This window comes from Prionailurus bengalensis, chromosome A1 (genome assembly GCF_016509475.1).
Source record: "Prionailurus bengalensis isolate Pbe53 chromosome A1, Fcat_Pben_1.1_paternal_pri, whole genome shotgun sequence".
In the NCBI taxonomy this organism is placed as follows: Eukaryota; Metazoa; Chordata; class Mammalia; order Carnivora; family Felidae; genus Prionailurus; species Prionailurus bengalensis.
In genome coordinates this window covers 8561463-8577741 of record NC_057343.1, presented here as the reverse complement: position 1 = coordinate 8577741, position 16279 = coordinate 8561463, and the positions used below count along the sequence as shown (strand labels likewise).

The following is a 16279-nucleotide window of genomic DNA, read 5'->3' as shown; positions in this document are numbered from 1 at the left end:
AATTTACCTTTTTTTATCTTTTTTCGGAGGTTTTTTGTTTTTTGGTTTTTTTTGCCAGATTATTTCACAGCAAAGCCAGAACACTGTCATAACCTAAAATGTGGAATAATGAGATCTGAAGATACAATGCAGTGGTGCTGAGACAGGCCGGGGGGGGGGGGGGGGCAGGGGAGGGGATAAAGGGCGTGAGGGCTTTCCTTACCCTTACCCCCAACTCAGGAGGGTTAGGTGTTCCCCCTTTTATATGCCTCCTCCCCACCCACCACCCACCCACCAAATGCTATGCAGTCTTCAGCCATGGCCACACTCCCAGTTCCCTGCGTGGATTTATTTTCACACTCCTGTCTCTCCGCTGGATTCTAACTTTGCTAGAATAAGATCATGGTGTCTCAGTCACAAGAGCTGCAGTGCTGAGCTCTGGACTTATCCCACAACAGACGCTGAAAGAGGGCTGGTTTGGGGAAGGGAAAGTGGACAATCTGACAGTCACAAAACCAGACAGCCAAGAAAAATGGGGCAGCTCAACTAGACATGATAAAAATATCATCCCCGAAATTTCAGTTTACGTTTCTTACAACGAAAAATGGTCAACTTTTTAAAGAACAAATGGGATACATTCACGCTCTAATCCCATCTCCACGTAGACCTGATAATTATTTGAGTGTTTTGAAAAGGAAGTACAAAGATGCCAATAAGGCTTAATCTCAAATAGGCAAGAGCTTCTCTGAAATCTGACCTCACAGGTCCCTTTCAGCTCCTTTCTCCATGAATAAAAAATGACTCCCTCCTTGCCAATGGAACATGAAATAGATTAATGACTGTTTTAGTAGGAGTTATTAATAATACTTCTTGGCAACTCTGAACTTATTTTGAATTCATGTCAGATACAGAAAATCAAAAGTGTTATTTATGTAAATGTATTTTATGGTATTCATGAGCATAAATGCTGAAGTTAACATTACAAAAAGCTTTCCTATTAACCCTTAGTTTCACTGATTAATCGTCCAAAAAGGCTAGTGATTTTCCAGTTTAGAATATTATCTCCAGAACACAAATCCTATTTGATAATTAAAAAAACATCTACTGACTTAAGTACTTAAATAAAAAATAAACTCTAAAATGTAATGAAAATAGCTAACCTCTCCAATTAAGATATTTAATTTTGAAGACTCTTAAATTCTCCCATGAAAAGCCTCAATGGTAGGGTTTTATGCCAATTCTTTTAAAGTGGCTAATTATATGCAAGGAGATATATAGGTTATTAGAGATCTATGAAACTATTAAGTCAGTCTACATGATGATTTATCTCTGAATATAATTATACTTTAAATGACCTATTATCTTTTCTACTCTTTGAGTTGTACAGATTATCCATAAGTACACCACAGTCCATAGAAGTAACATTTTAGAGATTCCAGAAAACTATGAAACCCACACTGATGAAGAACTTTGCCAACTATCAAAACCCATGAAAGTCTTAATGAAGTGAAAATAAGTTCCCGGTACAAGATACTTCTGAAAGCTGCTCATGTTCCTCTAAGGGATCTCTCTTGCTCCATACTCTCACATAAGAGAAAATGATAGAGAATTTCCACTGGGAAAGAATTTCTCTTGACACTGTACTATTGTCAAGGCCGTGTTAGGTATAACATGAAGGATACTAAAATTATCAAAAGACCTAGCTGCTATCCTCAGGGAGCTGACAATCCGTAGGGGAGACAGGGCATAGAAACAAGTAAGTACCATGAGCCGATGTGTGATAATCCACATTAGTGATCCAAGCAAGGGGCCACAGGTGTTCTCAGGAGAAAAGATGGTTTCTGGTTCACAGATGAGGGAAGATTTTTGAGAGGAAGTGGTATTTGAATTACGCCGGAAAAACTTACAGAGAAATTTGGTTGGGAGTAGGGGGAGAGCATTATGCAGATGAATGGTTTACACCAACACCACAAAGGAAAGCACGAAGCCCTCAGAGAAAGAAGTGAACGATTCTGGTTGGCCAGTTGAAGGTGCACACGAGGGGATGGTGTGTGGGATCTGCCAGAGCAGATCATGGAGGACCTAGAACGTCCAGCAAGGACCTGTAGCAAGCGCAGGGGCACCATGGAGCAATCATAACAGGGGGGGGAAGGGAAAATGATCTAGGACCACATGCGCTAAGGATTACAGAGTGACGACGCAGTGGGAATGGCTTAGGTGAGAGGTGCTACAGATTTAAAGTAAGGTGAGCAGACGAAAGAGGATGGAGTACATGAGAGAGTGAGAATGGACCAGATGTGATCACTGAATAGAAAGGACCACAAAAAGAAGGTGAGAGGAAATGCTGATCCCAAAATCTCCAGCCTCAGTAGCCAGATCACAGATATCATTAACAGAGTGACCGTGAGAGAAGGTACCGGTCTGGAAACGATAATAAACGATTCATTTGGGGGAAATGTTCAGTTTGAGGCAATTTGGGCCGGCCTGTTGGAGGTGTTCGGCGTCGTGTGAAATGTAGGTCAGTGGTTCCAGAGAGAGGTTGAGGCGGCAGATCAGAGTCGGTAGAGTGTTCAAAGGGCTAAGAGCTGATAGTATGGATAAGATGAACACGGGGAAGCCTAAAGAATTGAAAGAGGGGTGCCTGGGTGGCTCGGTCAGTCAAGTGTCCAACTCTTGATTCCAGCTCAGGTCATGGTCTCACAGTTTGTGAGTCTGAGCCCTGCATCGGGCTCTGCGCTGACGGTGCGAAGCCTGCTTGGGATTTTCTCTCTCCTTCCCTCTCTCTCTGCCCCTCCCCTGCTCTCTCTTGCTCTCTCAAAAATAAATAAACTTAAAAAAAAAAAAGAATTGGAAGAGATGCCTCGTGAGAACAACTTTGGGGAGCTCAAGCAGATAAGGCCTCGGGGTACGGAACACAGATGACTCTACGAGGAACTGGCAGGCACATGAGGGGATGTGCCATATAGCAACCCCTCAAATTCAGGGGGTTTTCTGGATGCACCAATAGCTCTCCTACAAAAGATCTCCCAGAGCCCATCTCCGCCTCCCAAAATACAACCCCTCTGAGAAACTCCCCGATCACCCCAATCAGAAATTAACCCTCCACCCCAAGCCAGGAACAATTACCCAACTTTGTATCATTTTCAAGGCGGTAGGCACATATACGCTTGTGTCGTGATCATTTATACAATGTCAGCCTCTCCGTCCACCTCGCCAGCTGTATTCCTACTTCCCCAAACGCTACTACCTCTCTGCACCAGGGAAAGAAACAAGCAGAAAGCCCTCATTTTTCTTTTTTTACTCTTTAAGTTCTTTGTCTCGTGAGTTCTGGTCTTCGCTCACCCCATGGAGAACACATGGCAGATTCGAATGGAGAAGAAGTGGGAGGGAAACCATAAGGGACCACTGCAAATACCACCATCTACATCATATTCTTTTTAGATAGAGATTTTCTTATGTCTCGAGCACTCAACACGTTAGGTGCTACTCGGAATACACAACGAGATAAGATCCTCTATAGAAATTATTCTATCTTTCGGTGATATGAACTATTTTCATTAATGATTAATTCATGAAATCCTCAAGTTTCCCTAGTCCCCTCCATACCCTCCAAAAGTTTAACTTTAAATTGTACCTATCCACTGGGAAAATCAAGTCTACAGCTAACTGCTGATAAATCTGACAACTAGATACAGTTTAGGCTCTAATACATTACCAGCACTAAATTCCACAGTAATTTTTCTTCTCTAAGTTGGAGATTTTTTTTTTTGTTTGGTCTCTGAAAACTATTAAAAAAAAATTATGAGCTACACACTGGGTCAGACCTGCTCAAATATATGATTTAAAGTTTAAGCTTAATTTAGGGAATTACTTTGTCTCTCTTCAGTGTAAATCTTTAAAAAAGCCGTGAGTTGCTAACTAGGATAATTTGGTATTTTATTTGAGGTTCTAAAGGTACCAGCCTCACAATCTTCATGTGATGAACCTATAAAGGAGTGAAGGGGGCTGGGAGGGCCATCACCTGCAATACAATGAATGTCAAGGTTCTGTACCAGTCCACAGGAACTGAGTGACTAGTTGGCAATTACAGGGAGGCAGCCTGAACCCACACAGAGCACTGCCTCATGACGAGAGCTATCCCGTCTCAAAGGCAGCTTCTTCACAAGATGGAATGTGCTCTATCATTCAGTGTTTACACAGGGGCTGGCTGACAACCCAGGAAGTGGGGGAAAGGTGAGTTCAGTCTACAGGGTCCCTCCAGGCCACTCTGACTCTAACTTGCTTCACGAACAGGAAGAAAAGACTTTAAATCATGAGTGGTTCTTCACCTTATGTGGCAACTTTAAGGACTACATAGAAGAAGAACACTGGCCCAGGAGCCAGAATGAGTCACTTTGATCTCAGTTTGCTAGCTTTAAAATGAGGGGGCGGACTGGGTCCCAAGATACCCTGATTTTAGGGTCTCTTCAAAGGGCTTCATAATAGAAGTAATATGATCTAAGTACATACAGGCATAATTCATTTCTCTGTGTCTGCTCCATTTGTCAAAACCTTGTGGAAAAGATAAAAAGACACGGAAGGGCCCTTGACTTAGTGCCCAGTGGGCCTGAAGATATGGTAGAGAACCAGAGTCCAGGGTGGAGAGTAGATTCCACACCCAACAGCCGAGACCCAGGTCCAGGGGAGCCCAGGGGTCTCTCCTCTCCACTCTCATTGTCACCTGCCCCTCAGGACCCTTTAGAAAAGCCACAGGGAGAGCGAGCTGTAGCTAAGCCAAAGTCATCCAGGAAACACTAAGTTCATAATGAATCACTGAAAAGTGTCCTAAATATAGCATGCTTCGGTCATCGTGGACACTGTTCGGACTGTTTATAGGCACATGAGTATCTAAAAATATGAGCTGCGCACTTTCCAACAGTTCCTTATTAGAGTCATGTTTCAGATTTTGAGACATCTACTGTGCCATAATATAATTCTTAATTACTGTGGTATTCCTAAACGCAATTCTACGTGAATGTACTGTTTGAAGAAAGACCAATGTTCCAAGAAGGAAAAAGGAACCAGCTCTGATATGCTAGCTGTTTCCATGAGCTAAACCAACAAAGCTTTGCTCCTGTGGTTTGATCTAAGGACTTTTGGCTCTTTTGAGTGCCTCATATTTTACTTAATCCTTGTCATCAAAGCATCAACCCTCCACTAAAGAACAGACACAAAATTTTTGACATTACATCTAATAACAAGTATTAACAGGTGGTTAATGGCACTCAGATATCAATTCAAATAAGTGAGAAATTTTTCTGTGGTTTATTGGTGAAGTATAAATTTTACACATGGTTAGGTGGCAAATCAATTCTAATGCTGCTTTTTTAAAAACTGGAAAAGAATTCTAAATGCATATCTATTATGTATTAATAACTAATACATTATGTATTAATAATTATGTATTAATAATTAATTTATTATTTTACTATGAAGTCTTTAAAGTAGGAGTTATTTTCCTTGGCACATAATGGCTCTTGCCTCCCTGGGTGCTCAGCGTGTCCCTCTCTAGCATCCTTTCAAGCAGACGTGAGAAGAAATGCCATAAGCACACCTGGAATTATTCTGTCCACACCTATCAGCTCTCCTTTAGCAAAAACTGCTACCATGGGAACGAAGCTCAATCATCCCGACATGATTCTTATTTTTTAAAGAAACCAAGGCCTTAACTACTTCCTTGGAAAGATATATACCAAAAAGTACTTTTTTTTTTTATTATTAATCACTCATGCTGCTTCCTCTAAAAGAGAAACATGCCACCAGGGATTTTACTACTAAAAAACATGACAAATAGTTGCTCCTATACTTAAAAATCTTCAGGTTGTCAATACGCACACACATGGAAAAATATGAGTTACACACTTGCAAAGAGCTCTTTCAGATTTTGAGAATCTGATGAAATCCCTAATGACAAGTGTATTCCTGTGTGAAAGGAGTTCTCAGATGCAGCACCTTTAGGAAACCAAGTGAGCAAAAAACCTCTCAGAAACTGCTTACAAACACATCAAGATAAAGGAAAAGGTAATGCATTATTTTTAGGAATAACTAGGTAGACCAAAATTTAGAACTTTGCAGGTATGAATGTGCCACGCGTCATCTATGTGAACCCAAGAAAGGATAGAGAAAGAGCAAGCTCGGAGAAAAGAAATTTAGAAAATAATATAAATCAATCTTGTTCTCCCCCTCTCCCCTCCCACATACCCCGTCTTGCCCTCTGTTTCTTTCTCTCACTACTTACTTCAGCACGATTCAACTACTGTAATCCCTCCCGAACAGCACTCCACATGAAAACCCCTAAGACTTCCCTGGTTCTCTGGCCAGTTCTTGCTAACCAACGTCCGAGATGTCATGGTTTCAGATCCAATAACAATGACTTTGAAGTTGACAGGCTGAGATGGGCTTTGGTCATCAAAGGCTCAGGTCAGTGGGGCGGCCTCCAGATCTCCTTTAGAACGGTGGCTGTTTGTGACTTGCTCTGAGACTATTAATTCATACTTTAAAACACAGCTTCCAACATCAGTCTCGGGAGCCAGGCCTAGAGTAGCATCACTCAGCCAATGGGGACCTTTCTGGGCAGAGTTGAAGAAGCTCAGCTCTACTTTTCTATTTTTCACACTGTTTAGGTAACTTTGAGAAATCCAGCCAAGTGCTCCACCAAAATGAAGCCATGACAGGTAATCCCAGGTGACTAAAAGGATTCTCACCACTAATATCTAATACATAATATGCTTCATGATAGCACAACATGGGAACACCTGTGTTGGATCTTTCTTTGACTTCTTACATAGAATCCATGAGCAAACGGCTCCTGGAATCAGTACCTGGTTAAGTCATTTTCTAGATTTGAGTCTTTTTCTGGCACTCTAATTCCTCATAATTGAAAAAAATGATAGTGCCAAATGAAGGCCTTTTTCCTTCAGTAGATCATTTTCTAAAGTCCTAATAATGGTAGATTAAGGAAGTAAATAATATAATATAATATAATATAATATAATATAATATAATATAATATAATATAAAAGGAAGTCAAATCAACTCTTTCAAACACAAAGAAATGAAGCCGTTATACCCATATGCCCATATTGAAGAAATGCCCATATTGAAGAAATGAAGATATGGCCATTCACCTGCCCCTGTGTAGTCCTAGGGGCGTGTCCCACAGGGAACAACGCAGCCGGCCCCGCCCACCCGCCCCGCCCACTTACGGTTGGCCAGTCTGCTCTGCTCCGGCTGCGCGCTGTCCGCGGACTGGGTGCTGGAGACCGAGGACACGCTGGAGCTCCGCACGAAGCCAAATGCCGCCAGCTTGGCAGCTGGGAGACGTGAGTATCCAGGAGGACGAAGTCCAGATTTTGGTAGATTGGATTTTGCAGCATTTGAACCGGAGGCTTTCTTTAAATCTGCTATAACGAACCCAAACCAAACAAACAAACGAAAAAAATCAGTTGACAATGAGACAGAGGAATACACAGACTATGAATAGTAATCTAACTCTATCATAAACTGAACACAACTGATGTTGTACGGTGCGGTTCAGCATAGTCACAAATACGTCTTTATGAGAAAAGCTCCTCGCTGTGGGCTGGGAGCTTCAGAGAACTTACACAGGAGGAGAGGCAGCAGGCAGATGAGAAAAGAAAAGACAACTAGCCCTATTATATGGCCATAAATAAAGGTAGACAGTGCTTAGGACGCTGAATGGAATGAACTTGTACTGTTGCAAGCTACCCTAGAACTGTGAAAGTGACATACACCTTAAAGTCTGACATGCAACGGGTAAAGAGCCCTTGTGGTAAATATTCATCAGCAATTACAAACACTTGGTGAGAAATCATAGAAGCATGCACAAAAGAGTTGTTTGCTAGCATTCCGTTCATTGTAGGAATGAGGTGAGCATAAACTGGGGAACTGGCCAGATTGAAATCCAGTCTGTATGATTTACTGGCTGTGTAACCTTGGGCACTTGACCCAACACTTCAGAACCAATGGAAGGACTGGTGATGATAAAACTGGCCTCAAAGATATATTCCAAATATTACCGCTTGTAACAGAACTTGATAGATGCTCTAGTTAAAACTACTAGGCTTTTTAAATTCTTTTTCCACGATGGGTTTTTATGTTAAACTAAAATTCAAAAATTAAACTAAGCTTAAAATTAGTTCCCAAATATGTGCAAAGCTGGCTAATTTCAAAATAATAAAACATCATGCTATAAATCTACTATCTCAGCATGATGATGTCTGAATCAGGCTCCGTTCATAGCCACTGCAATGATCATCTCCACACCAAAAGAGCCTTTCAATACCGGATAGAACCAGACTGTTATCACACACAAATGCCCTTTAATAGTCCTTAAAAGGAAAAGGGGGCGGGGCGCCTGGGTGGCTCAGTCAGTTGAGCATCCAACTTCAGCTCAGGTCATGATCTCGCGGTCCATGAGTTCGAGCCCCGTTGGGCCCTGTGCTGACAGCTCAGAGCCTGGAGCCTGTTTCGGATTCTATATCTCCCTCTCTCTCTTTGACCCTCCCCTGTTCATGCTCTGTCTCTCTCTGTCTCAAAAATAAACGTTTACAAGAAAAAAAAATTAAAAATAAATAAATAAATAAATAAATAAATAAATAAATAAATAATAATAATAAAAAGGAAAAAGGGGCAAGTGTCCTAATATTCTATATAAATTTCTGGTCAAGCCATTTAGGAACTTTCAGCTGCAGCCATATTTACTGTGAGTGTTTATATGCAGACCGTTCAGCAGCGTTCCTCACTCTTTATTATCTACTAAAAGATTAACCAGGTTGCAAACTAATAATAAAAGAAGCCATTTATTTTTTTTTTTAACGACATCTGAAAATCAATGAAGAATCTACATTAGAAACAGATCTATGTGTGGAAATCTTTAGAGAACCAACAGATGCCACGCTGGACCACTGGTGCCTCTTCCTCTACCGGGAGCTCTCCCTAAGAGGGAGTCTGTAGCCAGTTGCACATCCATGTGAAAACAGAATATGCACAACTCTGGTTTCTTGATTTCTGGGTCAGGAGGAGGAGGAGGAGGAGGAGGAGGAAGAGGAGGAAAAATTGGGTGAGTGCAGAGAGCTGGGGCTGCAGTATTCCCAATTCAGTTCTGTCCTAATGCTTGGGGGAAAAACGTTCAAATATGATGAGAAATCATCACTGCTTAATAAGTAATAATGGCCCTTCTGTATCAGCAATTAAATGCCATGTCAACGCCTCCAACTGTTCTCCTATCCTTTTGCGTACTTTTAGGTGATATCCCCAGAACAATGAAAGTATCCCCATATATCAGATACCACCTTCACAGTAAGTTTGCACCAACTCAATTTTGAACAGTGCCTGTAAAACAGTAAAAGAGTTGCTAAAAAATCAGATGCAATTTCAACAGTAAGTATACACTAAACCCACCACATTTGGATACTAGTTTTGGTTATATATAACCTCTTTCCCAGCCCAGTTAATCAATAACTGACCTAAGGTTACATCAAGTCACATGAGAAGAACGTGGACTAATTGTTTTCCCAAGAAAACAAACCCGTATTTGGGAAGAAAGGAAAGTTCAAAATTTCTAACAGAGAACCTTGGCACGTAGTAAACATTCATTTAATATTTAAGAATGAAAACTTAGTTTATTAAATCATTATGTAAGGCAATAAGGGCATGGAAAATGCTCAAGGAGGAATTTATTCTACCCTACCCTTACCCATATCCAATGACTGTTCGTGCCGTCGGAAGAAAGGTAGCGGCAGAACATGTAGAGAGAGGACTCAACAACGCAGGGACCCAAGTACACACCAAGTAAGGCTCTAAGTGACTTCCAGGCTTTCACTTTCTCTTCGTCCAGCTCTCCCTTCCAATAAAGGCACATGGGGTGTGTGTGGGGGGGCTACTTGTGGGAGTATGTCTTGCCCCAACTCTCAGTATACATAATTTTTCTAAATTTTATATAATCTATACATCAAGCTACTATCCAACGGTCTCTCTTTCTACCAGATAAATCTCACAAATAGTTTACATACCTCTGGGGTTTGGAAAAGCAGGTCTTATTGTTCTTGAGAAACCACCCGTGTCTAGCACGGTGGTTTTGACGTTATTATTCAATCAAGTTTGGCTGAAGTTTGCAGTAGTCAAGCTTGCACACATTAATGCAGCCTGTGTGTGAGCTGAATACCTGCGCTGGTCTCTCTGCATGAGAATTAGGCTGGGCTGGGGCTCAAAACTCAGTCTTCTAAACAAGCACCTCAGCGGTCCTCATTCAGTAGTGCCTGGACCACACTTTGAAAAGGTCAACAGAAGATGACATGCCCACTTGCCCTGTGAAAGGTGCTCTTGTGCATTACGTTCAGCTGCTCTGAGTGAATGTGCCTTAGGTTAATCTTAGTTTCTCATAAAAGGAATTTAATTAGAAAAATGTGCACTCCTTACTATTTTCCAAGTGCAGCACGTCAGAGGAATATGTTTTTTTCAATTACTCAGTGTCCTTGGGCTTTTTAAGAATATTGACAGAAATAACCTATCAAGGTGCATAATAAGCCCTCGGTAAACAAATGATAACAATTAATGTTAAATAAAACTGAGCACACATAAGAGAGACCTCTTCCACAATGGTGGCACAAGCTCCCTGGACACTTTCTCCAGTGAAACAACCATTATTAGTAAAAATTATTTTATTTTTTATTAAAAAAATGTTAATGTTTATTTTTTGAGAGACAGGGTGCGAGTGGGGGAGGGGCAGAGAGAGAGAGAGAGAGAGAGAGCGCGCCTGATGCGGGGGTCGAACCCGTGAATCATGAGATCATGACCTGAGCCAAAGTGGGATGCTTCACCAACTTAGCCACTCAGGTGCCCCAGTAAAAATTATTTTTAAAAAACAACAATCACTTGCAGTTTCTAGAAATTGTTCCAAAGGCATACAGTGAATACAGAAACATTTACATATGAAAATCTACTAAATCCAGTAAAAATAGATTGGACGGCACTTGAGCCTAATGCACTCCTTTCCTCCTCTGCAACCCTGTCCATCTCAGCATGATGACAGCTCTCATGTGGGTGGCTGTGGCCAAGGCAACAGGTTTCCTCTCCCCCTGGCAAGAGGTACCATATCTCACTGGGAGAGGCAGGCTACCACCATTTCCCACCCTTATCCCTCCCCCTAGGTCCATGTTGCAGAGGCTAAATTACATGCAAGCAAGAGGCTAAGAGGTCAGAGGACCCTTCACCCAGTCCCAAGTAAAAAGGCAGAGGCACTACCCCAGGCACAAGAGGCCAAAAATCACTGTTGTCCTGGCTCACTTGTAGGCTAGAGGTTCAATATCAGCAGACGTGAAGGGAGAAGACCAGAAGCTACTGCCCCCAACCCCCCGCCTAGCACCCATTTGTAAATCAGGACTGCCACTCCTAGAGGGACAGACCACTGTCCCTACCACACCCCCCAGCAGTGTCTGACTGAGATGACTCTGAGATTTGACTTGGAGAATGACTAAGAGATTTGCCCAATGGTAGAGACTGGCCATAAGAATGAATATCACTGAAGCACTCTGCAATGCCCACATTAAAAAAGAATGATGGGGCTTCTAGGTGGTTCAATCAGGTGAGTGTCTGACTCTTGGTATCAACTCAGGTCATGATCTCATGGTTTGTGAGGTTCTGCACTGTCAGCACAGAGCCTGCTTGGGATTCTCTCTCTCCCTCCCTCCCTCCCTCTCTCTCTCTCTCTCTCTCTCTCTCTCTCTCTCTCAAATATATAAACTTTAAAAAAAGAAGAAAGATGTCACAGCAACAAAGTAAATCTAAATGGACTAAATGGACTAAAAGTCCATCTAAAGACACTGAAAAAAGATAAGCAAACAAAGTCTGAGCAGAAGGAAGGAAATAATAAATACTAGAATGGTAATAAATATAACAAAATGGAAAAATAAAAGAGAAAGTCAACAAAATCAAAAGTTGGTTTTTAGAATCAACGAAGTTGACAAACCTTTAATTACACTGACCAAGGGAAAAAGAGAGAAGACTCAATTTGTAAAATTAAGAATGAAAGAGGGGACATCACTGCTAATCTTGCAAAAATAAAAAGAATTATAAGGGAATATTATGAACAACTTTATCTCAACAAATCAGACAACCTAGTGAAAGGAACAAATTCCAGAAAAACACAAAGGAAAAAAAAAATAGAAAATCTCAATCTACTTACAACAAAGAAATTGAATTAGTAATCCAAAAACTTCCCACAAAGAAAAGCCCAGCACAAATGTCTTTGAGAGAGAATTCTATCAAGCATTTAAATAAGAATTGACACCAGTTCTTCACAAATTATTCCAGAGAAACAGAAAGAGAGAGGGAGAGAGAGAGAGGACACTTCTACACTCATTCTATAGGCCAGCGTTACCTTGATAACCAAACCAGACAAAAACATCATGAGAAAAGAAAATAATTTCTTCCATATGCAAAATTCTCACCACATAAATAGCAAACTAAAACCAGCTACATATAAAAAGTATTACACACCGTAACCAAGTGCGATTTATCCCAGGAATGGAAGATTGGGTTAACATGGAAATCAACGTATTGTACCACAGGAAGAAAAACGACATGGCCTTCTCAATAGATGCAGAAAAATCTCTTGACCAATAACAAGATCATCTCATGATAAAACACCTAGCAAACCAGAAACAATAGAAAGATGTCCTCAACCTGATGAGTGGATGAAAACAAAACGCATAGCCAACACCATACGCATGGAAAAAGACTAAATGCTTCTCCCATAGATCAAGAACCAGGCCAAGATGTCTGCTCTCACCACTTCTACTCAATATTTTATGGAAGGTTCTAGCCAGGGCAATTGGGCAAGAAAATTAAAAGCCACGCAGGTTGGGAACAAGAAGCAAATCTTTCTCGTTTTGTAGATCACACAGTCTTGTATGTAGAAAATCCTATGAAATTTCTAAAAACGATTAGAATAAACGAGTTCAATATATAAAAAAGTCAATTGTATTTCTTATATACTTGCAATAAATAATCCAAAAGTGAAATTAATAAAGTTTCATTTACAACATCAACAAGATAAAGTATTTAGGACTGTAAGATTCCCCTTTTTTATGTTTAACTGCGAAGAGTTATCAGGTTTCAAAACCCACACCCCTCTTATACTCCCCGCCCCCTTGCGCCCCACATCCGGGAAAGCTGATAGGAAAGCCCAGGGCTGCCCCCTGAGGCCGAAGAGTGAAACTACACAAGCCCCTGTCCACTTCCAAGGGCACTCTCCCCCCCTGCCTCAACCCCTGACAATACGATAGGCTGAGCCAGGATCCTTCCCTCGCTCATTCAAGTCATTTTGCACCTGCGGCAGAGGCCAGCACTGCTCTCCCCAGACACCTCAATTAGTAAGTTAAGAAACTCCCTCGTAAACTGCTTTGCATCTGGAATCGTCAGTCTTGACACCTAAACCAAATTTGGGGTGGGGTCCACCCTGTCTCTTCAGGGTGACCACAACAACAGGTGGCATGACCAGGATGCGGAGACGGTGACCACCATCACGGGGGGGCCTTTCTTCGTGGTTTGCTTGCAAGCTGGCTCTGCTGCCCAACAGAAAACATGCCCTTGGGGTTGCTGCTGGCTGGCTAGCTCGTGCTTTGAGGTGTGCTGCTCTGTTGCGCGTTAGAGAGTCCTGCGGAGCCTCTGTCAGGGACTAACCTGACCCCAGGGGGAAGTTGCAATAATTAACTGGTTTTTTGGAGACAGGAATATGTGACTGGGGCGGGGTCCTTGGCATGGCCTTGGGTCATGTATCTTAGCCTGGACCTCTCTGCACGTCTTACAGCAGAGTCGTAACTGACGCCAGACTCGCGGAAAAGACCACGTTGTGCTGCATACAGGTCCACTGGGTGATCACTCATGAAAAAAGCAGTCATTAGGGGTAAAAAACAAAAAAGAGAAAAAGCCATTATGTGAAGTGCTGAGGTCAGCACTCCTAACAGCAAATGGCTCAGCAGGACCCTTATATACCTCTGTTGCTGCTGCTGCTGCTGCTTATGCCTCTGTTGCAACAAAAATCCTGATTTCTCAGGGTTATAGAGAAAAATACCCGTGGCATCTCTGCAGTATAGTGAAAGGGGTTAATTCGAATCCTCTTTAAGCCTGGGGTCCTTAAATCCTACAAAGTAACCCCAGCCATGGGGGAAGCCTCCAACCCTGATGACACTGATTTGAAGCTCTCTGGAGGAAATCTAGAAATACAGGCGGAGAAGAGAGAATCCTTAGTAAAAACAAAGGGGAAAGAAAAGAATAGGGTGGTGGGGGAAGGAAGAAGAGAAGTCCAGATTTGGCAGAATAAACAAAAAACGGAAACAGAGGGCTACAACTGGACCCAAATGGAAATCCAAAATTTACTACTAAAAGAATTTATCCACCAAAAGATACAAGGGCACTGACTTTTGCACCTTGACAACATAGCTTCTGAATTAATCTTAACATCTCCTTAAATGTACCAACTGGCAAAACTTTGTGCCTTTAATCAATACTGGGGCTCAAACTACAGCTCTACCTGGGGATCTCATTAAATTTAAAAAATGTATCCCCTATAACATTGTATCATCTTAAGGGAATTACTGAACAAGAAATGAAGGAAACCCAGATAGGCTTCACCCTAACCTTAAGAATTACCATCTTGCCCAAATTCCCCAGCGGCAGAGCACCCATTGCCCTATGCTATCCCACAGCGGGCATGAACACTCTATGGCTGATACGTTTGAAGAGAGGTAAGTTTTTGACCCATAAAAACTTGGCTTGACAAAATGGGACCCTGCAGGCCATCCCTACAGTTAAGGCAGTGATATGACTTGGTGCACATTAAAGCGAGGCCCGCAAGAACTGAAACCCTTCCTACAGGACCACTGCCGTTCATTTAACAAGCCAATCTGGCCCATTCTTGGCCCCTCAGTCACTGTTTTCCTTCACTTCGAAGAGACACAGCACATCTTCATGCAGCGGCTACCCATGGGCTAGCTCAACAGCCTAGCCACCACACAATCTCTGCAGGCTAGATCTCAACTGGATCCAACCTTTCTCTGGGAGCGTAGGTGCACACACATTACAGTGATAACATCTCCCTTTGAGGACACTCATCTGACACACTCATTCAGAACATATAAATGCAAACAGGCTCACTGAAAAGGGATAGGCCACTGTCTTACACACAGCGCGAGGCCCTGCCACTTTAATTAAATTCCTAAAAATTATTTGGTAAACTGGGGGGCACTCCATCCCTGAGACTATCAAGAAACAGCTAGTGATGTTGTCAGCATCCAAAAAATGAAAAGAAGCCCAGGATCTTTTAGACTCTTTTGGGTTCGGGAGGGAAAATATTCTTCGTCTGCAAATTTTACTTAAGCACATTTATGCTGTTATTTGCAAACTGGCTCACCTTCGGTGGGATCCCCTCCAATAAAAGGCTCTAGAATCTGCTCAAAGAGCAATCGACACACACTTTCATTAGTGCCCTTGAGATGCTCTCACTGTGCAGCTTTAGCAACCTCCTCTCATGCCTTCTAGAGTCCCTAGACGACCAATAATGGCTATAGGTTGCTCATGGGATCCTGTGTAAGAAACTGCCCTCGTCGGTCCTGCAAGACACCATATGAGAGCAGCACTTGCTAGGTACATACTGTCTCCCCTAAAAAGTAAAGCTCTCATCTGCCCTGAACATGTTGCCCTCCACACCAAGGTCCCCAATATGCCTTAGGTTATAGAAGTAGAAGCTCACAAACTCAGCAGAGGTAGCTTGGTCTTCTTGCTACAGGGTGGAACCAAACCTGGGTCCTATGGCATAGCCCACCTGCAGAAGGGGGTGGCCTCCTTGTCCTCAGTCCCTTATCTGATGTCACAGTGTGAGAGGAGATCACTACTCCCCCAGACCCACTGGCTACCTGGGGAGCCCGCTGGGATCAACTGATGAACAGCAATGCGAAGTTTGTGTATTTTCCAGGTGGAAACATAACTGACACACACACAACTGAGCTTGTTAAGAGCTACTGCTTTTAATCCTTTAACCAAGATGTTCCTGAACAGGATACGACCCAACGGTCAGCACATTTAGACAAACCTCAGATAGTCTTCTAACACAGGATGCTCTGGTCAAAGTCAGTCCCATGTGAACATTTGTATACTCTTGAGCCATTGCCATTGGCCTGGGCTGTCTGGTCTAGCCAGTGGCAGCAACGGTTGCCCTTTTTAAGGTTAAAAAACCCTCTGA

The 16279-nt window shown here is 42.3% G+C and overlaps 1 protein-coding gene across 2 annotated transcripts in view; it reads right to left on the bottom strand.

Annotated features, from left to right (window-relative positions):
• The window catches only part of MTUS2 (microtubule associated scaffold protein 2), a 373273-nt gene that overhangs the window by 310124 nt on the left and 46870 nt on the right, over positions 1–16279 (bottom strand). Inside the window, exon 3 of one of the 2 annotated variants that reach the window (XM_043576011.1) lies at positions 7224–7421. In XM_043576011.1, coding sequence (XP_043431946.1) covers positions 7224–7421 — 198 coding nt within the window. The remainder of the gene's footprint in view (positions 1–7223; positions 7422–16279) is intronic. The other variant, XM_043576018.1, reaches the window with a different exon arrangement.